Below are 23,650 nucleotides of genomic sequence, written 5' to 3'. Positions count from 1 at the left end.
TAAAAATAATACAACAGAAAGAAAAGTGTTTTAGTGAGGCAGTAATTTGCATTAATCCTCATCCTGATGCCTCTCCAGCTCAGTGCGGCCTTCACGGACGCTCGTTTCAGCTCGAAAACTGAAGCAATGTATTTTTATTTAACTTCCCCCCTATTTTTTATAATTCATTTATGCCTGTGAGCATAAACGCATTAGACACACACACACACACTTACATCTGACCCTCTAACCTGGCCCCACCTACGTAATTACCGCATCAGAGGCGGTGAAATTCCTGCAGGTTATTTTGGAGAAACCAACTCAGGGCGCAGGAGTAATTATCACGCCATTACAGCGCTGCATTCAATTACGCCTCAATCAAATGTCTCCCGGCTCAACATTTTAACGCCGGAGTCTTAAAAAAAAAAAAACAACAACACTTCGCCTCCCTAAAGCAAGGAGAGATGTTAGTATTTCAATTTAAAGCAGAGACGGAGAGGATTAAACGCTGCTCTCTAAAATGGAAATGCAGGCCTACATGCGTTCACGGCTCGTTTTAATTATGGACCAATTTGCATTTACCCTGCTATAATTAGAGAGAAACAAAATAAACAAGCCTTTAAATAAAAGTGTGACTAGTTCAAATGAGAGAAAACAGCAGTGTTGAGTTTGTAATTTGCTGGTGTGCATGCATCTAAAAAATATAAGAGCTCGACTCCCTGCTGGGAGTCAAACTGAGACAGAATCCACTGTGGAAAATAAATATGACTTAACGGATCTTTATTGGATGAACATGTATGTAAGGGCGGTCGCCTTAAAGATACATTCAACATCTCACTGTCATTTTGGAGTTATAAATCCACATTTCCTCTCCAGAAGAAGAACAAAAAAAAAGATTAAAAATGCTTTGACTCCAATATCAAGCCAAGTGCTGCGGTTCAAACATGTCCAATAATCACGACAAAGCCCAGGAGAGGAGGTCTGGTTGGAAAATGTAGGCTAGAATGATCCGATCTGGACCCTGGAAGGACACCCAGAATAGTTCTGCATCTATATTTTAGATTTTTTCCAAGACATCTCAAATTTCCAAAACAATCTTTTTTTTTCTTTTATCGAGTAAAACAACGTATATAAAAGCTGAACTTTATGGCCAATTTGTTCTCTTTGGAATATTTGGAAAGATTTACATACAGTTTCCTTTTTTTTTTCTTTTTTTTTTTTGTTAATTTTTTCTTTTTTGTTTGTTTGTTTTTTTCTCCCAAAGTAGTAATAAACAATTTCAAATTCGGAAAAAAAAACACCAACTAAAACATGGTCACTGTAACTGACCCAAATACATATTTACAGTTTTCAGCTCCTCGGGCGTAGCTGACTAAAAATCTCTGTCGTCCTAAAATAACAAATTTCAGAAATAAAAACTGTACAGGATTTGATTGGGTCGGAGGTAAAAGGGATGCTGCAGGCAGTTCCTGTCGGTGCACCAGAGGGGAAAACATTCCTCCCATCCAGAGAGCTGCTGGTCGAAGGAGTTTGGTTGAAATTACTTGGTTTGTTTCGTTAATCTCCTCCAAGAAAAACGCGCTCTTCGCCGTCAGGAAGCTGCTCCTGATGCTTCACAGGACTGGACAATTCATTTTTTGAGACGGAGAGGACGAGAGGAAGGCAAAAACAGTACGATTGCTGAGCATTCCTGCTGCTATTGTGTTACGTTATGGTTCATAAACTCTTTTGTCTTTAAAAAAGAAAAAAAAAAAAAACAAGCAACAAGCTAATCTGGGAAAATAAAAAGAGGGAGCCGACAAGCAGGGAGGGAAGGGCCAGAAAAAAAAAAGAAAAAGAGAAAAAAAGGCTGATCACAAGACTTGGAACCTCCAGGAGGCCTGGTCTTTGTAGTCCAAGCAGTCTGTGGCGTTAAAGTTGAGTTTCCATGAGGAGGCTGCAGTCTGCTCTTTGTAATCCAGGCAGTCGGAGGAGTTGAAGGCCAAGCCGGAGCCACCATAGGCCTGGTGGTGGTGGTGATGGTGGTGGTGCCCTGATGACTGGCTGATGTGGTGGTGTGGGTGACCTGACATGGAGGAGGCCGTCATGGGACTGAGCTGGTGGGGATGGTGGTGGGAGTGCATGGGCGCCAGGTAGGAGCCGCAGTCCACGCCACTGAAATAGGAGCTGGATGGGGTGGGGTAGCCTTGGCCATAGCCTGGCGTTTGGTTGTAGGACATGGGGTAGGAGGTGGCAGTGGCGGCGGAGCCGGACATTGAACGCTGCATACAGGAAGCGTTAGATGGGGGTCCGGGCTCAGGGAGTGGGGCCACGGCAGGAGCAGGGGCGTTTCCAGGGGAGATAGCGGGGCTCCAGATGGAGGAGACGGTGCTAATAGAGGTAGAGGTGCTGCTAAGCGCTGCAGGGCCTGTGTGATTGGTAGACGAGGACGAGGAGGAGGAAGAGCCAGTGCTGGAGACGGCAGGAGGGGTGAACTGGCCACTGCTCTCAGATCCAGTGCTTTCCCGGGCTGGAGAGGACTTCTTCTTGGGCGGCCTGGCTTTGGCACTGCTGCCACTCTGCTGCTGCTGGCGGCACTTGGCCCTCCTGTTCTTGAACCACACCTATGACCAAAAACACCAGGCAGGAGTTAGCAACCATACACAATCTCAGCATTTCATGGAAAAAAAAAAAAGAAGGAAGAAACTCCCGGGACATGCTGGAAGTACATTATGGAGGAAAATTGAGGGTTATTATCCATCAAGGTTCATTTCCACCCCGGCCCCTTGGCTTGGATCAGCCAGGGGTCTAATTTCATACCTGGTAGACGGCTCTAAGATAACAGGCTATTGAGTTTCACCACACAGTAGGGTAACTCTAGAGCACCATGAGGGTAGGATCGTGTAGGGCATTTTGTTTCACACACATATTCTGAAAAAACTTAAACTATGAGAGAAAGGCCTGCCTTGGTTTCCCCCATTGTACCTTTCAATAGTAGTATTTGTTTAACACTGTAGTACAGCAGTGAAATGTTTGTAGTGTGTTTGTGAGGAAAGTCCTGGCCTCTTCCTTACAGACACCAAACTTCAGATCAAATTACACAGACATCAATTGTGTTTCATAAGCAAAAAAGATAATACATGAAGTAAAATGTTAAAATTCTCAAGCAGTCATCCAAAATGTATTGTTTACATCAATACATGATTGAATAAAGTAACTGAAGAATGCAAAATCCACCAGTGAGCTCAGCTAAACCTCAAACAAAAGGTGGGTAAAACAACACTGTATACAAACCACAACATTTGAAATAATAATCAAATCCCAGCAGCCAACCCTCTACAACATGATTGGGTCTAACTGTGAGTTCAGTTACTTTCCCAAAGACTAAAGAACAAAACAATAGTCAAAATTATAGGATTTTCAAATTAAAGACTCATTACTAAAGTCTTAAAAGGCGCTCAAATTAGAAGCTAGATCTAAGAATCTAAAATGATCCAATTATACCCTCAATTTTCTTCATAAATCGGTTAATTACATTGTCTTCCCTTTATTATATTTACTGAATTGCTTCTGTAGCATTAGCTGGTATGAATAGTATAAAAACATGAAGATAATCGTTAAAAAATATTTTAATAGTTATTAGCCTGCTAGCTAGCTGATATCAACCGTTAACTGGTGCAATGACGTCACTAACGGTCGCAATTTTGAATGTCTTAAAAATACATTTGTGCTCTCAAAGGAAAAACCTCCCAAACTCCTGAAATTAACGATTTTTTTGGGGAATATATGTATATTTTTCAATAAAAATGGAGAGCCAAAATATTTTTTTTTTTTAAATGGCAGGAAAAAAATGTGCTTTGAGTGTTTAAAACACGACCGTTAATAACGTTATGTAAATCTAATTTGTTCTCTAAAACTAATGTCCATCCGGTGTGAGAGGAGATTAAAATGGCATTTTTAAAACGTTTGTCACCTGGACTCTGGACTCGGGCAGGTTGATTTTCAGCGCGACCTCCTCCCGCATGAAGATGTCCGGGTACCGGGTTTTGGCGAACAGAGCCTCCAGGACATCGAGCTGCGAGCGGGTGAAGGTGGTCCGTTCCCGCCGCTGCTTCCTGGGAGTCGCTGCGGGAGAGAAAACCGACACAAAACGGATGAAAACACCGTCGAACAAAGTGAGACAATAACGCTGAAAATATGCGACACGCGTCTCCTCAGCTGTGCGCATAAGACAACTTTAATAAGCCGCCACAAAGGGGAGAAGTTGCACTTTTATTAATATATTCTCTTCAAGAAAATAAGATTTTTTTCTTTTTAATTTTGGCATCTCATAGCGACAGGCTAGATTTAAGATATTTTATTGCCTACTCTTATTTTAACGCTGGACCAGAAATAGAAGCTCTAAGTGTTTCAAACTGGGTTCAGGTGGACTAATATTTCAAATAAAAGGTGTATTTCTTGTGTCCAGGTTACGCATGCGTGTCGGGCCCTACCTGGGTAACCCACGGAGGGGTGCAGCAGGTCCATGGCAGCGCCGCTGAGCCCTAGGCCGTTGACGCCATAGGGGGGCTGTTTGAGGTAGGACATCATGCTACAGGCGGTCACTGCTCCACCCAGCTCAGGCCAGTGGTTCGGTTTCCCCCGATGCTGCAGCTTGACGGGACAGGGGACCGATCCAAGGAACTGCACAGACCCAGAACCCGGGAGGAAATATTATTAGCAGAAAGTCTTGCATTTGGGAAATAATTATCACCGCAATGAGCCTTAATATTGAAGATTTTAAATCAGAACAACAAAAATATATATAATTATTTTACAGATCATCTTCACTTTGTTGCAAATATATCCAAACCGCCAATAAACGCAAACGCATGGCATTAAGATCACACGAAATCAACATTATCAAGTGGCAGCGGGATATAAAACTGCGAGTTAGTGCGGGTTGAACTCAGAATATATAATCAGAAACACACAATAAACCCCCTCAGCGGAGGGAGGCTTTAACGGGGGTCAAACCTCAGCAAAGAGGGGAAAATATTCAACAAAGTGGGGTTTATTCTCAGAGTAAAACCTGACAGCTGTGCGGAGAAACAAATGAATAAATCACTTCTTTAAAAGATAAAACGACCCGTTTTAACATCTGCAGAGTATTAAAAATCACGCACTTTTCCAGAGAAATAAGCTGTAAAAACGTGTCAAATCTGAGCAGAAAAGGTGTTTTCTTTTAATAGTAAATTTTAAAAAGCTCAACTTTTAATGCACCGAGCTGCAGAAATAACTAAATAAATTATATTTAAACTAACTTTTTCAATCTTGATCTAAAACCCCAAATTAACTGGGTTATATTTAGATGTATTCTTCTATTGATGTGCAGTAAAAGCGAATGTCTGAGAATAAAGTGAGAACGGCAGCCCACGGAGTCCAAAATGTGTGTGTGTGTGTGTGTGTCGGCCTGCACCTCCTCACACACACACACACACATTAAAAGATGGATTTTGGATGGAGTTTGATAATCTATAAAAATCACAGCTGAAGCCTTTCTGTAGCCGGTCGCTCCTGTTTGTTTCGGGTCGTCGCACTTTATGTGTATTTTGACCAGAACCAGGATCCCCGCGGGTCCTCAGTCCAGCTGAATTAAACCCCACCAACACGGGGGAACATTTTGTCCGGACATCCAGCTTCTCTTATTTAATTCCCCCTTAAAGAGACAGAAATATAAGCGTCTGAAGAGGTTAATTTTTTAAAGAAATTGCAACGTTATCGCCAATATTCCTTTTTAAATTGACGCCACTTGACATTTTCAGCTATATTTCCAAACACTTTGCATTATTTAATTAATTAACAAATTCTCTACTCTGAAAAAAGAGCGAAATTGCCAGCTAAATAAATACTCTGACTAACATTTAACTCACAAAACAACCGCAGCTGATCGTAAAATGGGGATTTTTGCTCCTCAGTGCGGAAGGATCTAAACCCCCCAAAATCACGCGGCCCTGAAAAGTGTGAAGAACGAGAATTGAATTAGTGAGATTATTTTCTAACAATGAGCTCCTAACTGACCGAAACAAACCCCAAACCGACCCAACGTGTATTCCAGCGGCTTCTTTAAAGCGCATTTCCAGCTCTGCCGGGCCGGAGTGAAAAGGCGAGATCTCGGTGCAAATGAACTCAATTAGAATTTAGATTAGACCTCCGGGGAGAGAGCGTTTCAGAAGGGCTCTTATCAGCAAAATAAATTAACAAAAACCAAAACACGCCTCTCCAATTATCTACTAAGTGGTTCAAACGCTTTAACGGCCAATTGCTCTCAATAAAAAACTCGCAGGGGTGAATTGGAATAGAAATATGAAAATTATCTACTTTGGAGGAAGTTGGCTCAATTTATTCGTTTCAAGGCGAACTCCTCCGCGGTGCCGATTAATTGATATCTCCGCTAAAAAAAGAAATTCACACACAAACGTGCAAATTGAAATCTGGCGCTCGGTCCAGTTTAACGAGGCAAGAGTTTCGAAAACTTACTTTTTTAGTGACCGCAGTTTGGAGCGAAAACACGCACAAAAATCAGGAGATTCGGTGTGAAATGTGTGAAGGAAAAACTTTACCTTGAGTTTCTCCTTCCCTGCTCCCGAACCCTCGGACCACAAGAGGCGAGTAAAATTATCCAGCAGTAGGAAGTCCGCAGGGCTAAAAGACTCGAGCAGCAGCTGCAGATTTGCTTAAAAACAAACAACCGTGCGCGAACCGAGCAGCATCACGGAGAAAGTCACGGGCAGGTCAGCAGCTCACGGGCGTCACCGCGTCCTCGCTGCGGTTCCGGGCGTTTTTACAGCCAAACAAATCAAACTCATTTGCTTTCAGGGGGCTTGTCGTTGTCTGTCAGACTGTTAAGGTGATTTCTAATGGAGACGGATGGAGGATTGATCACCTTCTCTCCGCCCCGCGCCTCTATGAGCGGAGGATCACCTGCGGATCCGCCTCCCGCGGCCAATCGCGGCGCGTCGGCGGGCTGACGGACGGCGCGGGCGGCCTATGGGCGCGCAGAGGCAGCCGGGGAGCGCCCACTCCCACTGACGAACCCTCCTCCTCCTCTTCTCGGTCCCGAGACCAGAGGAAACACGGTGCGGTTTTAAAAAGATGGAAACGGGTCACAGGCCTGCAGGAGGGACAGCTCAGAGGGCGCAGGCCTGCGCCAAAGTGCGCACAGGAATAAACTAAATGTAGAAGAAGACGCTGAAAGATGTTATTGTTCTGTCACCTGAATGCAAAGATGACGAGCATCTTTGATGGCAACTATTTGAATAAAACTAAGCACGCGGACTTGTTTTCTATTTAAAAACTCTGCCCTTTTCTCCTCAGATTGTCCTGAATTTACAAACTCTGGTGTGGGTTCAAGAGATAAAAGGGGAGGCAGGAAACAGCGAAAAGTTGTTCTTTCGATGCTCTTAAAACCCGCTTTAGATTCCGCACATTTTGCTCAAAGGCCGCAAAGTATCAGCAGCCCTTTATTTTATTTCCGTTTTACTCTTTTATGCTTTTTGTTTTACCCCCAAAAAACGAAGCGAGGGATAAAAACAGGAAAGGAAAAGTTAAATTTATCCAGTTAGATTTTTTATTGTGATACCCCCTCCCTTTCTTTCCCTCGCTCCACACACACACACACACATCTCATGAATATTAATGAGGTTTAATCCCCATTTAGAATTACATTTGAGGATGGATGACGTAAAGTTTAATAGGGAAAGACCTCCAACTCACTGCGGAGGAAAAAGAAAAAACGCACCAGAAGCTGCGGTCACTGAATCAAATCCTGCAGCATGTTGATGTTTTTAATGTGTTTTCTTATTCTAAAGCAATCACACTCAAAACAAACCGCGCGTTTTCCTGTGTTTTGGGCCCGGGTGGTGGTGAGGGTTCGTGGGGATGCGGCTCAGAAACACTCCGCTTCTCTTTGTGGATGTCTTCAAAAAAAAAAAGAGAAAACTTCTGTAAATGAGGTCCGAGCTGAAAGCGAGCTGATGTTCTGAGAGGGCGCGAGCATGCAAATTACATTTTTATGTGAGCGTGCGCGTGTGTGTGCATGAGGAGGAGGAGGGGTATCAAAGTGGAGGCCGATGGGACTTAAAAGTCATCGACGAGAGCTCTTTGACGGTGAAACTTAGAGAAATGTTGGAGGCCTGCAGTGATGCTGGCTGCTGGGAGTCAGTGGAAGCACCTGAACGCACCTCTCCGCACAGGAATGACGTCTCTCCGTGTTTTTACACGCACGCACACACACTCACAGGCCAAAATCTAAATCTAAAAGGCATCTTAAGTGGTTTTTTTTGTAGGGATCAAACACTTTTACGCTAATTTTCTTTTGATTATTATTTTTTTATTCTCCGAGCAGTCAGAGGGCAAAGACCCAAATACCACCACCCCTACTATTCACATGCACGCACACGCACGCACGCACTCACACAGGCTCCCGTTAAATTATGCAAAAAGGCCATTCAACAAATATGGCCCTCACAACACAAAAGAGACGAGTTATTCTGACATTTCTCGGTTTTTTTCCCTCTCCTCTTTCGACGTGAGACCTCGAGATAAATCCCTGAACAAGTATCAAGTTATCAAGTTGCACCAACCTTTTGTAATAAGAGTATTTTGTCTAATCCCAAATTGCAGTTGAATTTTCTTAATGCTGAGCTGGTAAAGCCTGGGATTAGGCGGCGAGGAGAGGAGGGGGAAAAGTTTTGTCCTCCAGCCGGCAGGATTGGAAGCGGGGATCTGCGGGGATGTTGTCGGTGCTTATTAAAACGATGATGCATAAAACGGAGTCAGGAGCTCCCTCAGCTGCGGCTCTGTGGTCGGCGGCGGGCGAGAGGAAGTAAAGGCAGAGGCCGAGCGGCGCAGCACCTGTGAGGTGAGGCCAGGAGACATCAAAGCTCAGGAGATAATCCATTCAGCTGAAGGATCCTCAGCTACACAGCAGCGCCGAGCCGAGCCGAGCCGAGCCGGGCCGAGCCGAGCCGCAGCGTCGCTCTCATCCACCGAGAAAAGGAACCAGACTCCAGATGGGTTTTATTTTGTGTTTTTTCCACCCCTTCTGCTTCATCTGGAACTTTATAAACCAGAGACGCAGCAGAGGTAAGACGGGCTTTTTAATTCCGCGTTTATTCTTTAAAAAAAAACAAACAAAAAAAAAAAACCCCACGCAGAATGAAAATTATACGAAAATGTTTGATTTAAATTTAAATTTGGCCTCGGAGCAAGTTTTTACAGGTTCAACTTTCTCACACATTTAGGAGGAAAAAGTTTTAGTTTGGACAAAATAAACCAGCCGAGTTTTTAACGCCATCTCTAACCGGGATATTTAAGGTCACCGTGTTGCTGCTTTAAACTGCGCGAGCACTGAAAACAAAGCGCCTCTGGGGACGTAACGTGCGTGGCGGCGCGTACAGTCGCTCCCAAGCAGAGAAGAAAGGAATCAGCAAATTAATTTCAAAGTATTAGAAAGTCCGGGGAGGACGTCTGCTGTCACAACCGATTTTGCCGCATTAATCGGGGACGAGAGGCTGCCTGCGGGGAAGGAGCGAAGGGTTCAACCGCAGCGCGTCTTCTCACAATTCATCTCACTTTGACATCAGTCAGAGAATTACTGCAACTTAAAACGGCTCATTAAAGAGCGTGAAATATTTTTAAAAAGACCTAAAAATTAACGAGTGTCCCGGTGCCTCTCCGGCTCGCCCACCCCCACCTCCACCCTCACAAGAGCGGCCCGGAGAGACGAAACATCTGCTCCGTACAAAGTGATTTCTCTAATCTTCCTCAGATGAACCTGATCCGCACAGATCTCAAACAAAAAGAAAGAAAGAAAAAAAATATTTTAATTTAGAAACACGCACGAGTCGCGTGGGAATTGAACAGAGCGCCGAATAATAAGCGTCGCTAAACGCGGCGAGGAACTGATGGGGGCCACTTCTGCGCAGCGCTGCGGCCAAACGCCTAACTTTAAATTTCGATGAAAAAGATGAGAAAAATCGGGAGTTTGGGTTAGATCGTGTTGGCCTGGAGGCAAACCTGACAGACCCACGAAGAAGAAACAAGACTTTAAACATTAAACAGCTAAAATAACATCTGTAACAGGATGCTTTCATGTCTGAAATAAAACATCACACCATCTGCCTCGTGGAGTATGAAATCATAAAGATTTTATTACTGAAGACTGGGTTATGACACTGGAATAAATAATCAGATAAATGTTCACACTTAAGGACAGCTGCACCAGATGTGGAGCTCTAAGAGATGCACATGGAAGCATTTTTCTCCTTTTTCCAAATACAATAAATAGAAACTAAAACGTTGTTGAGCAAATGCACACGAAATGTGACGGTAGAAGCATCCTGTGGGACAAACGGCAATAAATAATAAACATTTGTGTTGTTTCTGACAGATGAGGGAGGATGCTGGAGGCTACAGGTCAGAGCAGAGCAGCGCGGGTACAACAGTGTCTCTTTTTTACTTTTACACCATCTTTTGGTAAACTGCTGTCGAGCCGACACGTTAAAAAAAGCAATAGGAAAGATTTCTGAACAGTGATGCAGTTAAAGATATTTTACAGGTAAAAATCATCCAAAGGTTTCAGTCAAGTAACAGAGTAGCTTTAAAAGACCGATGTTAAGTCTTTATTTTTCTTTCGAAGACAAAAACTCGTCATCTCAACATGATGAAGAAAAAGACCAAAAAAAAGGGGTAAACCCCCCCCCCTTTAAGACCCAGTTGTGCTGTACCTTTCAGACGGAGGAGGCTCACCACAAACAAACACCACCCAGTCTGACAGGTGGAGTTTTTATATCTCACACAGGTACCGTTTCTCAATGAAGTCAAAAAAGTGGGTCAGCGTCGGTATAAAGTTGGAGCCTCTGTGGGTAACATCTGGATATGAATAACTGATAGAAATGTCTAAAAGCAAACTATCAAATAATAATATCAATAAAAATCTGAATAATGTCGATGATACATTTCGTTATCGGCTACATTTGTTGGTTGTGTTTTCTGACAGTCACTGAAGGACACACTTCTCCTCTTTCTTGGCCATCTTGCCTTTGTTCTGCTCCAGCGTCCTCTCCAGGTGCTCGTCCTCCTCCTCGGCCCTGCGGACGACAAACGTCAAAAGGTCAGATGTCTTGAAGGGTGGAGGGGCGACAGACACAGGTAACAGTGTCGGTGCCATGGCGACGGCTGCCGCGGCACCTGTGGAGTGGCATCGTGCCAGGGGCCGAGCTCTAACCTTTCACCCGCTGGCACCCCGTTGGCGGACGATGCCGCCAATCTGGAAGGGATCCCGCCCCCGCAGGTGTGCGGCTGGAACGCTACGGCCCCTCGCTGCAGTTTCTGGAGAACTTCAGGAAAAATCAGGCCGCAGACGCCCCGCAAACTCACCGAAGAGGGCCGGGACCCCGTCCCGCTCCAGCGTGTTTCCATATTTGACCTTGTTTCTACCGGACTTTGACGGGCTCTGTGGTGACTTACTGCTTCTCCTGGGCGTCCAGGTCCCTGACCAGCGCGTCCCGCTTGTTGACCAGTATGACCAGCTCATCCAGCAGCAGCTGCTCCCGTCTCTTCTGGGCCTCGGTTTTCTGCCAGTCTGCAAAAACAGCAGAGGAACAAAGTCCTTCACACACGGAGGATTCGTTGTTTTATTTTCTCAGAGACGCTTTGTCACCTGAAGGAAAAGTTTAACTGGTGTCAGGATGTTTGAGCCTCAGATCGTCCAGTTTTAGACGCTTTGTTCAAACTTAAAGGACTGAAAACAAGATGGAGTCCAATGCAGCTGCATGTATGGAGCGCTGTGTGTGTGTGTGTGTGTGTGTGTGTGTGTGTGTGTGTGTGTGCAGTGGTGATGCAGCGTCCTGAGCAAACACACTTGAAGCATATTGTCATGTTAATGCTTCATGGTCACATTCCCACAGGAAGATGCTGCTTCTGTAAAGTTTCTTGTTTTTAATTTAAGTTAAATTAGAAAAATGGAACTTTCAAATGAATTCAGACCCGAGTGTCACCTTCAGCTAAATAAACAAGCAAACACGCAGGTGAACGCCTGACTCCTGACTCAGTTCTCCAGGGTCTTTCCAGGAAGGGGCCCCACAGGGCCCCACAGGGTCCAGGTGGGACCCTGATCCAAATCCCCTCAGCCTCCCCCTAGAGGAGGGGGGCTGCCCACAGGAGAGCACTCGCTCCCCCTGGGGCTCAAATATCCGCCTGGCGCCCTCGGCTCCACGTTCAGCCAACAGCAGCGCGGCGCTCCTCCCTCCCTCAGCCCCCAAACTCAAACACACCACATTTCTGCACAATTCAAACAACAACTCGACGTTTCTTCCACCACGCGGACAGAAGAACGTGCGCCGCTCGTAGTTTCAATCAGATCCAACTTTGTTACGACCACAGAAACACGTTCGGATAAACAGCAGAAACTCCTCAGTGAGCAGATTTATTCTGCCGTCTCACAGCTTAAGGAGGGCAGGAAATCTCCAGCTTCTCCTCGGCTCAGTGTGACAACGTGTCCCCCCCCCCACACCCCCGCTTCATTTAAAAAAAAATAAAAATCCTGGTGAGAATTCAAACACAGCTGAGCCGTGCACAACTTCTGTGGCGCGTAGGCAACTTCACCCCTTTATCAATATTTAACCGGCTATTGATTCAAGAATAAAAGGAATGTTGTAAAATGTCAGTCCCAAAATAAGTGTGGCTTTATTAAAAATAAATACACCCCCCCTCCTCCTCATTGAGTCAAATTGCGGCAGTCAGCCTGTGTGTGTGTGTGTGTGTGTGTGTGTGTGTGTGTGTGTGTGTGTCACGCTGGGCGCAGTGTGTTTGTCCTGAAAGGTCTGCGCTCTCTTCATTGGCCCCGCTCGTCCCTTTGAAGTCGACCACAGAGCGAAATGAACACAGTCCCAATATTTGGCTCTCTACGTCCTTCTCTCACCCCCTTGTTCTTTTCTCCCCTCTCAGAGAGGCATATTTGCCCTCTCCTGGTTTTGTGCGGGAGTCGACAAACACTTGAAATCTGTCCGGACCTGCTCCTGAACGCCTTCCGTGTCTCGTTTTCTTTTTCTGTGTGTGTTTTTAAACAAGTGGTAATTTAGCGTTTCTGAAAAAGTGGATGAGTCATCATGTGAGTCATCATGTTCAGATAATTGTGAGGCAGGAATGTGCGCGGCCACATCCGACGTGACGCTCCCACAATCTCCGCTTTCACAGCGCACAAGAGGGAAAAAACCCCAAAACACAGAGGTATTAAAAAGGAAAAAATTCCTTCCTCCTCCTCCGTCAGAGCAGCTCTCAGCCAAAAAGCCAGAGCCCTGGTTGATCGGGGGAGGAGACGAGGTGAGGGTGGAGAGGGGGGGGGGGGGGGCAGCTGTCAATCACATGTTGCAGAGTCCCGCCCCCCTCATTAGGAAGGTAAACAATAAAAAGAGCCGATGAGAGACGTGACCAGGCAACACCAGAGCGGGGCAGGCTGGGTAACCAGAGACGCAGGAACAAACAAAACACCCTGCAGCCACTCACAGCCCCCCCCACCCCCCGCCTCCAACATACAGGCCCCGCCCCTTCAATCAGAGAGAGAGGCAGAGGAGTGTGTTCAACTCACATGGCATTCAGATAAAGCTCGCCGTGCACACCAGCGGTAACCATGTGAGTCTGCAGAAGGCGCACAAGAATGCGCTGGTTCAAATCCCCATGAACCCCCCCCCCGGCCCGCGCTCTCCGAGGCTAAATTTATTCAAGGGAGCAAAGTGGTCCAAAGCCGCGGCCCCTCAAAGCCAGGCGGCACCGTCCGGCGTGCAGCTGCACGCCTCGTTTTCTGTTGGACAACGTCACGTTAAAGGATCTGATCCACGGCGTCACGAGCCGAGACGCCGACACCTTTAAAACGCCAAAATAGAAACGCACTCCCCACCGGTCCTTTGTTTTTCCCCCTCCTCTGCGCTCTGCCCTCTCTGCCTCTTGTTCTTCTGCAAAAGGCCCCTGAAAGCTGGTTTTGGCCTGAGTCCAAGTGGAATCAAGAGACAAAAAGTGTCACCAGAGAAGAAGAAAGCCGACGGGGCGACGGGAAAACGGCAGATTCTCCAATCCTGTCACACCCAAACGTTTGGTGATGAGATCCTTGAGTTAAAAGGATTTAAGAGGCAACATTTCCAAACTGCTTCTTGTTTAAAAAGTTAAAATCTTCAATAATGTGTTTTCACTTTTGAGCTAAACATCAACTGTGAGGCTCAGTGTGACAAGCTGTGACTGAACTGCTTTAGAGTGAAAAACGAAGTCACATGACTGTAAGAAACAGTCATTTCACCTGGTTATGATGTCATTTATGGGAGTTTGAAACAAAAAAAAAGACGACTTCAAGCACTTCTTCTGTGAATCTGAGCAAGTTTTTGGAGGGGATTAAAATTCTCAGAGAAACAAAAACACATGAAGAAGAAGCGTCTGAAATGTAACTAAACTCGAGAATCGTTAATGTTCAGGAAGGAAAGTTTGGTTTCACCGCAGCTCTTAATGAGCGATAAAAGAGTCGGAAACTCGGTTCCAGCTTTACAGAAGAAGAATAAGTCGTGAAGAAAAAGATAAAAGCAGCCTGTAACATCACGTTTGGCTTCACTGCGAAGATGCAGGAGGAGATTTTAAGTGTTTTTATCGTTGGTAAAGACCCACTTTTAGCCTGAAAATCAGCAGAATCGTCTCCTCTGCGTGGGATGCTCGTTTCCTGAATCCTTGTTATCGTCGGTTCCAGTCAACTCGCCCCCCTGAAAGAGTCGGCGACATCATCAAAAGTTGCCCATGTGATAGGATTGCACAGTGCACCTAATCAATCAGGGTCTGTAGCGCACCGCCCCGATGTGTTACAAAGCCCAAATAGATTTACAAATGACGTGTGTGTGTGTGTGTGTGTGTGTGTGGAGAGGGATAAGCTCCTGCATAGGATTACATATTGATTTTAAACATATAAAAAAGCTTATCATATCAAACCGTAACAGGAAAAAACTCGGAGACCCGACTATGCATAAATCCCTTTTAGAAGGCGAGAGGGCGTCCACTTTAAAACACGCACACACAAACACACGCGCGGCCGCTTGAAGTGAGCCAAGACGCGGTTGGGCGTGTGCGCGTGCATAGGTGTGAATCTGTAAGCAGATAAAGAGGGCATAGTGGATCAATTTTGTGGCAGGGAGATGAGAGCGTGGCATACAGATGGCATTTCCCCGCCTGGCATTACACCAAGATGCTCCGAGCAGGCGGCCATCACTGAGCATGCTCACTAACGCCGGCCTCAAAGTCTCCACCCGTCCACGGATATTTGAACCCGCCTGTGGATCAAACTGTTATGAAATGACATCACATGTAGGCTTCCACGAGTCAGGACTTACATTCTCACATTATTTGCTCTCGGATTGATCTTAATTTTATTTCTTAACTTGAGGTTTTTGCTTCATTTTTCTTCTGTAATCAGACAGAAAAAATGCTGAATATTTCCACTAGTGACTGTCTTCTGCTGCTGTTTATCTCATTTTATCCATAAATAAAGCACTAAAATGGTGGTTTACCAACTAACTTTCTATTTTATCAGAATATCAGCTTCTGAGTGGATTTGACCTGATATGAGCCGGTTGGCACGATTTAGGGGAAAATAAATTAAATCATGATTTGGTTATTTAGGAAAATACAAACAAATCACTGATGCTGAACAACGAGAAATCCAACAAAATTAAACAATGTAACATGTCTGCATGACTGAAAACTTTAAATTAAATAAATAAATAGAACAATAAATGAGAAAATAAAATGTATATTTTGCTCACACGGGGACATTTAAGAAGGTCGTAACAGATGTTTTGTTTTAACCTTCTGGGGTCGAAGCTTTAATTACAGGCTATAATATGACGTTCTTTTCATTTTACCTTTAAAACTCGTCTTTTTTTGGCATTTTTACAGTTATTTTTACCTTTCAACGCACCGTTTTAACACATTGGGCCTAAACAACCACAGCGAGCACTTCAACTTTAACCCTCTCTGTTCAGGCTCTGACAGGTTGAAATGTCGGCGTTCTTTCTGTTCGCCGCTCCATCTTCACCGGTTCCTCGCTGCGCTCTGTGACGTCACGTGACCGCACACGGTGTGAAAGGAGAGAATGAGCCGTGATGTCCGGGCCGACACCAGGATTAGACTGAAGGTGCAGCTCTGATCATGAGGCGCGTGTTTCTCTTTATTACTTCCTGTTTGAGGCTTTAACGCAGCCAGTAAAAACCTTCCATAAACAAAGATCGCTCTCAGGATTGATTTGGTTTTATATTTTTATCCAAACAGACGTTTGTGTCATTCAGAGAGTGACTGAAGGAGGGGACAGATGGAGAGGTGTGTTCGACTGCCTGCAGGTGGATATTTTCTCAGCAGGGAGTGTGTGTGTGTGCAGTTGTATCTCATAGACGTGTTTTCTTCTCTCATCTCTCGTCTGTCTGTGTCATTGACTGACCAACCAAATCAGCAATTACTCGCACTCCCGACCATCGCTCAATAGACCTGCCCAAGCACCAAATAGGAGCTGCACACACACTCGCAGAAAAGGACCGGCGTACAGATGGACACATGAACACACCTGTGAGATGCAGACACACACACCGGCAGCTCAGAACTATCTGTGGCTGCGACAGAAAGGCAGAGCCTGGGAATGTTAAGTGCCTCCCTTAGGGAGGAAAATAAGGCCGACTGATAAGTTAGTCAGCTGCAAATCCAACAAGTCCACATGAAGGCGGAGAGGACGGCGGTGACACGACACACACCACCTCTCCACCTCGACTCGCACACTATCTCTGCTCTCACACTCACACGCAGGTGAGCAGGCGGACACAAATCTGATGTATACAGAAGTGTGCACTTACAGGGACTCACAGCCACACTTTCCTACAGGAACACGAGCCAGAAAAGTTGAACACTTTGTATGAATAAATGAGGAGAAGAGAAGGGAAATCAACCAGGAGGCAGGCAGAGTTGCCCCAGCTTTGATACCCCTCCCCCTCTGCCTCTTTTCTTGCTAATTACAATTGATTTATTATGGACCTGGTAGCTTATCAGGTGCCCGGTGAAATTACAATGGCGGTCCGAAGGCTGGGAGGAGACGGAGGGTTTGTGGGAAGGAGGTGGCGGTGGTCAATGTCGAATAGCAAAATCAATTAGCATTGATTGGCAAAAGGTTCATTTTGCCAAAGAGGACGCAGTCGAAGGGGATTAAACTTCCCTGGCCCTCCGACAACTTTGATACGACACAATGGCTGTTTTTCTGGCTGCGGTGTCGCTAACAAGCTTTCAATAATAAAACTGCAGTCTTTCCACCACCCAAACCCGCTCTGAATGCAGCTGTGGCCAGATTTCAAATCAGGCTCCGGCCAGTCGGGTCCGGCTGAGAAACAGATAGCATTGATCAAGTATCAGGGAACGAAATCCCTCGAAAGCTCGCATCTTAATCCTCATCAAGAAGAGGACGCAGAATTCAAATCATCCTCGATGAAGGCTGATCAGCTACCAACAGCTGGACAAAAGAAGAGTGATTTATCACTTTACTCCAACTTTAACTCCTTTTAGTCTCGTGGCTCCTGAATAATGCAACATGCAAAAGGACGGTTGTGTTCTCAAACCGCTACAGGACGCAGAATTGGGCTTTTCATACATTTTACATGTTGCGGCCGTAACATGTGCGCTTTGTGTCTTACCCTCGATGGCCAGCATGGCTCTCAGCTCCCTGTTCAGCAGCTCGAATCGTCTCTCCAGATCGTGCTCTTTCTCCCTGTGGCAAGTTAGAGAAAAACACACACACACACACAGACACACTCAGAACAAAGTTCATCAATATGTTAATGACTAAATCATTAAGTACTTAAAGAAACCTGCAATAAACATCGATTCGGCCACTCGCCTGGACCTTCTCCTGCTTCACATTAATCTACTGCACATAACTGATACTCATAGAGCGCTCACACAGCCCTGGGTCAGAAACGGCAGTTCCAGAGAAGGTGAAATGTGTATCCGTGAACGTGTGTGTATGCGGTACAAATTGAATTCTTTCCTCTTTCAGCCATATTAAAAAATGAGCTAATTCGGTCCCTAATAGAATTTGTCCTTCACAGGCACCTTTTCTCCTCGCCCCCACAAAGAGGGAACAGAAAGGGCTAATAATCAGCCCTTCTGTCAATTGGCCACTTTAAAAGCCTCCCCTTTCCCACGATATAATGTGATTATGAATACTTCAATCTCTCCTCCACTTGCACGCTTTGAAATCCCGACAAATGGAGAAAAAGGCGGGCGTGCCCGTGTGAGTGTGCGCCTCCACCTGTCGCAACGGCCCGCATACAAAGAGGGACCACAGATAGAGTCGCGATCGCCGCGTTCCTATTGATTTCATATCCCTTCCACATGTAAATCAATAGACAGCGGGGGTGAATGGAGTGTTAAGTACACTCCGGCCACGTGTAGATTTGGAGTTTTCAGCGCGTCTTAATGAAGGAAAGCAGGTGTTCACAGACGCTGGGGCTGCTTTAATTTAGTGAAATAAAAAGATGTACGTACAGCAGAGAGAGCTGGTTCTGCCTCCTGATGAGGGCGTTCTTCTTGTTGACCAGCATGAACCACTCCTGCATCATGGCCTCCTCCTCCTCCTTGTTGTTGCCTGGAAAAGTGACACAAACAAGACTTCAATGACATCACACGGTTCAAATTTGACACCGTGTTTGCGAGTGCGCCGGCATGAAAGAGACCCCCGAATCTCCCGGCTGCTGCAGAGTCAGCACGTCCACCTGATATTTATGTAACCCGTCCGTGTTGCCTGTGCAAACACTCACATACTTCACACCGCGTCTCAACAACGTCAATACGGCTTCAACCGGGGCGGGATTAACTCGGCGATTATTGTCGAGCGCCTTTACAGAGTGAAGCCTCTCACTGTAGGGCAATACATATCCCACCAATCACTCAGCGGGCCTTCAAAATAACAGCGTAATACCTGCTCAACACACACACACACACACACACACACACACACACACGCACACACACAGCTAGCAAGGCTCAGATGCATGGCTAATGTAGGCTTTGCCCTGCCTGAGGCTAAAGCTCTGCAAGTTACAGCTGATACAGACAGAACACATCGAATGGATGTTAGAAACAGCCTCCATCATGTCTGACCTGCACTTTGACTCCCAACGGGCAGCTTTTGGCCACTAAACTATAAAAAAGAAAAACATAAATAACAAATTGATCCAAAACATGTTACAGGATCAGCACCTGTGGATACTCCCACACCCCAAAGCCTCCTGGTGATCAGGTTGGTAAACAGAAGGAAAACGGCCTTCTTTTGTGTTTATGTCCCGATTCAACCCAAAAATAGATGTTCCAGGTGTTCACTTTTAAATCTCACACGATTTAGGAACTTAAATGAAATTTAATCCTAATTCAAACTGTGATTTGGATGTTTCGTGCATGAATAAACTGCGGTCGGATCGGCACGTGAGCTTTGAGGTCAGTTAATCAGACGCTCCGTGAAGAGAAGAAACGGGTGAAAACACGAGATGAAGGATGATTTCAGGGCTGACGTCATTATCTTTCAGTGTTTTTGGCCTTTACTCAGCAGCTGGAAAAGCACAACAGGCATCATAAAAGAATTAAGACCTTAGTTTCTCTTTTAAGGACTCAAAGTAAAGCTGATTTCATTGTGCCACATTCAACACAAAACCTCGAATATGATGACAGCCGATAAATAAATGTGAAAGTATTTTCAATCAAATCCACACAGATGTGGGGGTGCTGCGGCGGCGCGTCACTGATGACAAAAGGCGTTTATACGAGTGTGTGCACATTTGTGATACTCTGAGCTGGCAGATGTATGTAATTTCATTTAGGAGGCAGTGAGAGGAGAAGGGGGGGGGGGTGAGAGGAAAGGAGGACGAGCGAATGAAAGGAAGCTTCGGGATTTAGCAGAATCGGGGGCTCGTGGATTACTGTAGTCAACTTTGAAATGGACGACACTCAGAGGGGGGATAAAGCCTGTGCTGACAGGTCATTGTGCTGCCTCGAAGTCAAATAAAACAAGCAAATAATAATGGCAAATATTAAGCTCCTGTGACATTGTGGCGAGGCGGGTTGGAAGACGAGGGGGGATTATAAAGCTATATCCCCCACCGTTAGCCAGCCAGCAGCTACCAGCCAGCCGCAATTCATGAAAGGATGGAAGAGGAAGGCAGGGAGGTCAGAGGGAAGATAGGAGAAAGGAGACGAGGGGGGAGCCGAGGAGGTAAAGGAAGGGTAAAAGGAAGGAGAAAGGGAGAGTATGGGTGAATGGATGAGAAGGGAGGTGGTTTCAGGACAGCTGCTCAGCATCCTTCCTTCATTCAACCTTTAAAGAGCTAAACTCCGACCTCCAGATGCCACCTGACTCCTAAAGAGACGGGATTTAGATCCATAAAGTAAAGGTGAAAAAACATCCGTCACAAACACATTATTACACCTTTTATTGGTTAATCAGTCAAAGTATTTATAAAATGCTCAAGTTCCCCGAGCTCACAATCTTCTGTATGTATTTAGTCTAAAGTCAAAAAGCTCAATATCTTTAAATTGAGGGAATAAAAACGAATTACTTGGTTGAAGCAGCTCCATTACGCAACACAAGCTAGAAACAGTTGAGAGTAACCAAACTCAACGATTGGTCGAGTTCGGAGCTCTAAGGAAAGCCGGGTTCGATTCCAACGGAAACGTCACTTTTTCTCTGAAGTGTTTCCATTTGCTCAGCTGTGATGAGCGCCGCCGTATGTTTAGAGCCACAACAGAAAAAAACTGCTGAATGTTGTGTGAAGACAAATGGTGTAAATATCCCTGGCAAGCAGCAGCTGACACTGTCTGTGAATCCAGCCTTGGCTCTGAGACGCTGCGGCTCCATGCTGGCTCTCAGGGGGCCATCTTGGATCAAAGCATCTGGCAGTTTGGCAGGTTGCATTCTGGGTCTTGCTGCCCGCCTTACACGCCACTTCTCAGCGCTCAACACAGAGCGCAAACAGGCCAAACTCTACCGAGGCTGAAGCAAAAAATTTGGCACTGACGCCATGTTTGATCAGGACATCAAAGGGTAAGTGAAATATGCCTGATGGAGATACACAGGGTCGCCTCACTGGCAGCAGACTTTATCATCATTAATATCATGTTTAGTGTTACCTCAGCTATCAACGAGGCTGCGGCGGCGAGAAAAACAGGAGATAAAATCAACTCAGACGCACACAGAGCCGAGATTCAACCGATTCAACCCCTCAACCCGATTGCTCCTTCCTCTCTTGTTTCACTCGGTCTCCCAAACAAACACAACCAGGACACGATGAAACAAACTGCGACGTGTGGACGGAGATCCTTCAGGCGTAAAGAAAAGGCTGGTTAGCATAAGTCAGCGAGGGCTTCTGCGAATCCAGAGGAGAGATAGTAAGAAAGAGAAATAAAGAAAGAAAGAGAGGGTGAAAAGACAGAGTGAGCCTCTGTAGCCAAATAAGATTAAGATAGCCATCTGGGCCACTGTTCCATTCAGTGTAGATAGGAATAAAGAAACCCACCCCGAGGTGGTCAAACTGCGGCTGCTGCGGCCGGCCGGCGCTGGTTTTCTGCTTCAATAAAATCTCACGAAACACACAAACGTATGATTTCACTTTGTAAATACTAATAGAGTTTCTGCAGGTTAACACCAGTGATTAGAGACATCTGACCTCAAAATTTACAACCTTTTATAGCTGACCGGTGACTAAAAGCCTCCTCAAACGGCTGCAGTTTTTATTACATTTATTATCTATAAAAAGCTTGGAGAGCGGTCGCAATTTCCCAAAATCTTAAATGAGTCAAATTAGAGATTTTTTCCACTCAAACTTCAGTAAAAACATCAACATTTACGATAAATAAAAACCTATCGAAATGCTTAACTAATAAAACAATGTTTTGAATCAGCAGAGGTCAACGCGGCCTTTTATTCAAATATCATGAATTACAGTGTGAACCGGCTTCCTCGAACGTCTCCTCTTTGTGCCTTGAAGGAGTTCGGATAACAGGAAAATGAATGGAACAGAAAGAGAAACGCATTAAAAAGCTGTGATCACAGCACGTTCATCTCATTTCTTATCCCACCATTTTGTCTTTTAATCCAATAGCTGCTAATCCAATTTGTCTATCGGACACGTATAAAGGGGAGGAGGAGGAGGAGGGAGAGGGAGGAGATAGAGCTCAACTTGTCTTCTGTGCTCAAGTCACTTTCTCAATTGCGGTTTATTTAAGTCCCGAGCTTGTTTCTCTGCGTCCGACGGTCGGGACCGTCTGATATCAGCGGGGATCAGGGAAGATGAAAGCCGAAGACACATGAAAGGAAATGAGGGAAGAGGGAATAAAAAGGACAGGATGAACATTGTTTCCTGTGATTAGGTAAGAGCTCGTTAAAAAGCTGTCACTGCGGCGACGTGAATATGCATGAAAGGGGCCGGCCTAATCAGAGGGGTCTGTGGCGAGGACCGAGGGGGGGGGGGGGGCTGTGTGTAAGTAGCCTGCTGAAGACTTGATTTAATTAATGTGAGTAGAGGAGCGTCTTGTTAGGAAGACGAAGGAGAGACCGAGAGAAGCTTGTGAGCGAGACCATAAAAACTGATCAAAACCCTCATAAAGGTGCAGATGTTCAGATGCCCCCCCCCCCCCCAACTTTAGAAAGCTGAATCACATTTTTGTTATTCAAAGCAAAACAATTCACAACTCAGCAATATTACACTCCTGATGTGCGTACCCCCCCCCCCCCCCTGTTTTTGTGATTCCTCTCTTCTATTCGCTGCCGCTCTCTCCTGAAGTGGTCCTGAGGGCTATTTCATTTCCAGGGAGTCTTGGACGAGGCCTTTTTAGCCGCCCTCAATGGCACAATGGTCCTCGCGTATAGAGCAGATTCCTGCTTTATTGAACCTGTGTATAACGTCTGCTGAATGGAACACATTAACCGATTCACACTCTCACCCCGCTCCCCAGACAGAAGACGGAGAAGAGTAAAATACGAGAAAAAAGGAGGAAAAGTCCGCTCACACTGTGGCACAATGAGTGCCTTTTCCACTGGTGTCATTTGTCAACCACTGCTTGCTTTACAACTCACAAAAGAGGTGAAGAGAAAGAAGAAGTGAAGTGATGGATGAATTGGATCATTTCTATAAATGTATAAATATATAAATCACATCAATACAACTTAATTAAGGGAGTTTAAGGCATTTCAGCTCAAAGATTTTTGTTTCCAGTATCAATAATTACAGGAAATATGATCAGTGTTAGACATGGATGCTGATATAAGGTAGATTCACACCTTCTCACATCTAAAGATAATGTCAGAGTTTTAAGACTCGAGGTTTTGGAGGGTCACTATTTCTCAGGTTATTTCCCATCATGCACCTGGTGGAAACTCTGCACAGTAGCCACAGTGCAGATGAAACGTCGTGGAGACATAATCCAGTTGGTCTTTGCCTCGTCGCCACGGCGACCAGAGCTAATGACGCAATCTGCAAAAAACGAGACTTAAGATAACAGGTTTTATTATTCCCGTGTGTCATGTGGCCATCTTAAGGGTAACGTCCACCTGTGACGACTGTCATTAATCTTTTACACCTCGGTGTTTAGCTTT

The 23,650-nt window shown here is 45.4% G+C and overlaps 2 protein-coding genes across 7 annotated transcripts in view; both read right to left on the bottom strand.

Annotated features, from left to right (window-relative positions):
* Positions 1-760: 760 nt before the first annotated feature.
* otx1 (orthodenticle homeobox 1) lies at positions 761-6,842 on the bottom strand. Of its 2 annotated transcripts, XM_072390329.1 has the most exons (4): positions 6,561-6,842; positions 4,452-4,641; positions 3,932-4,083; positions 761-2,582 (listed from the first exon to the last, which is right to left on the bottom strand). In XM_072390329.1, exons 2-4 carry the CDS (start codon positions 4,546-4,548, stop codon positions 1,833-1,835), a joined length of 999 nt encoding a protein of 332 aa, XP_072246430.1. In that variant the 5' UTR covers positions 4,549-4,641; positions 6,561-6,842; the 3' UTR covers positions 761-1,832. The 2 variants fall into 2 exon arrangements, with proteins under 2 accessions (XP_072246430.1, XP_072246431.1); XM_072390330.1 differs by lacking the exon at positions 6,561-6,842 and having other exon boundaries at positions 4,452-4,699.
* A 3,284-nt stretch (positions 6,843-10,126) lies between these two features.
* The window catches only part of ehbp1 (EH domain binding protein 1), a 119,768-nt gene continuing 106,244 nt past the window's right edge, over positions 10,127-23,650 (bottom strand). For all 5 annotated transcript variants that reach the window (XM_072390589.1, XM_072390591.1, XM_072390593.1 and 2 more), the window contains 4 exons: positions 18,553-18,652; positions 17,700-17,773; positions 11,470-11,584; positions 10,127-11,090 (listed from right to left, as the gene is read on the bottom strand). In XM_072390589.1, the coding sequence (XP_072246690.1) occupies positions 11,000-11,090; positions 11,470-11,584; positions 17,700-17,773; positions 18,553-18,652 (380 nt within the window). In that variant the 3' untranslated portion in view covers positions 10,127-10,999. The remainder of the gene's footprint in view (positions 11,091-11,469; positions 11,585-17,699; positions 17,774-18,552; positions 18,653-23,650) is intronic.

Source organism: Leuresthes tenuis, unplaced genomic scaffold (assembly GCF_036924035.1).
Source record: "Leuresthes tenuis unplaced genomic scaffold, fLeuTen1.0.hap1 SCAF_8, whole genome shotgun sequence".
Lineage (NCBI taxonomy): Eukaryota > Metazoa > Chordata > Actinopteri > Atheriniformes > Atherinopsidae > Leuresthes > Leuresthes tenuis.
The sequence above is the reverse complement of the archived record's forward strand: the minus strand, read 5'-3'. Positions and strand labels throughout refer to the sequence as shown.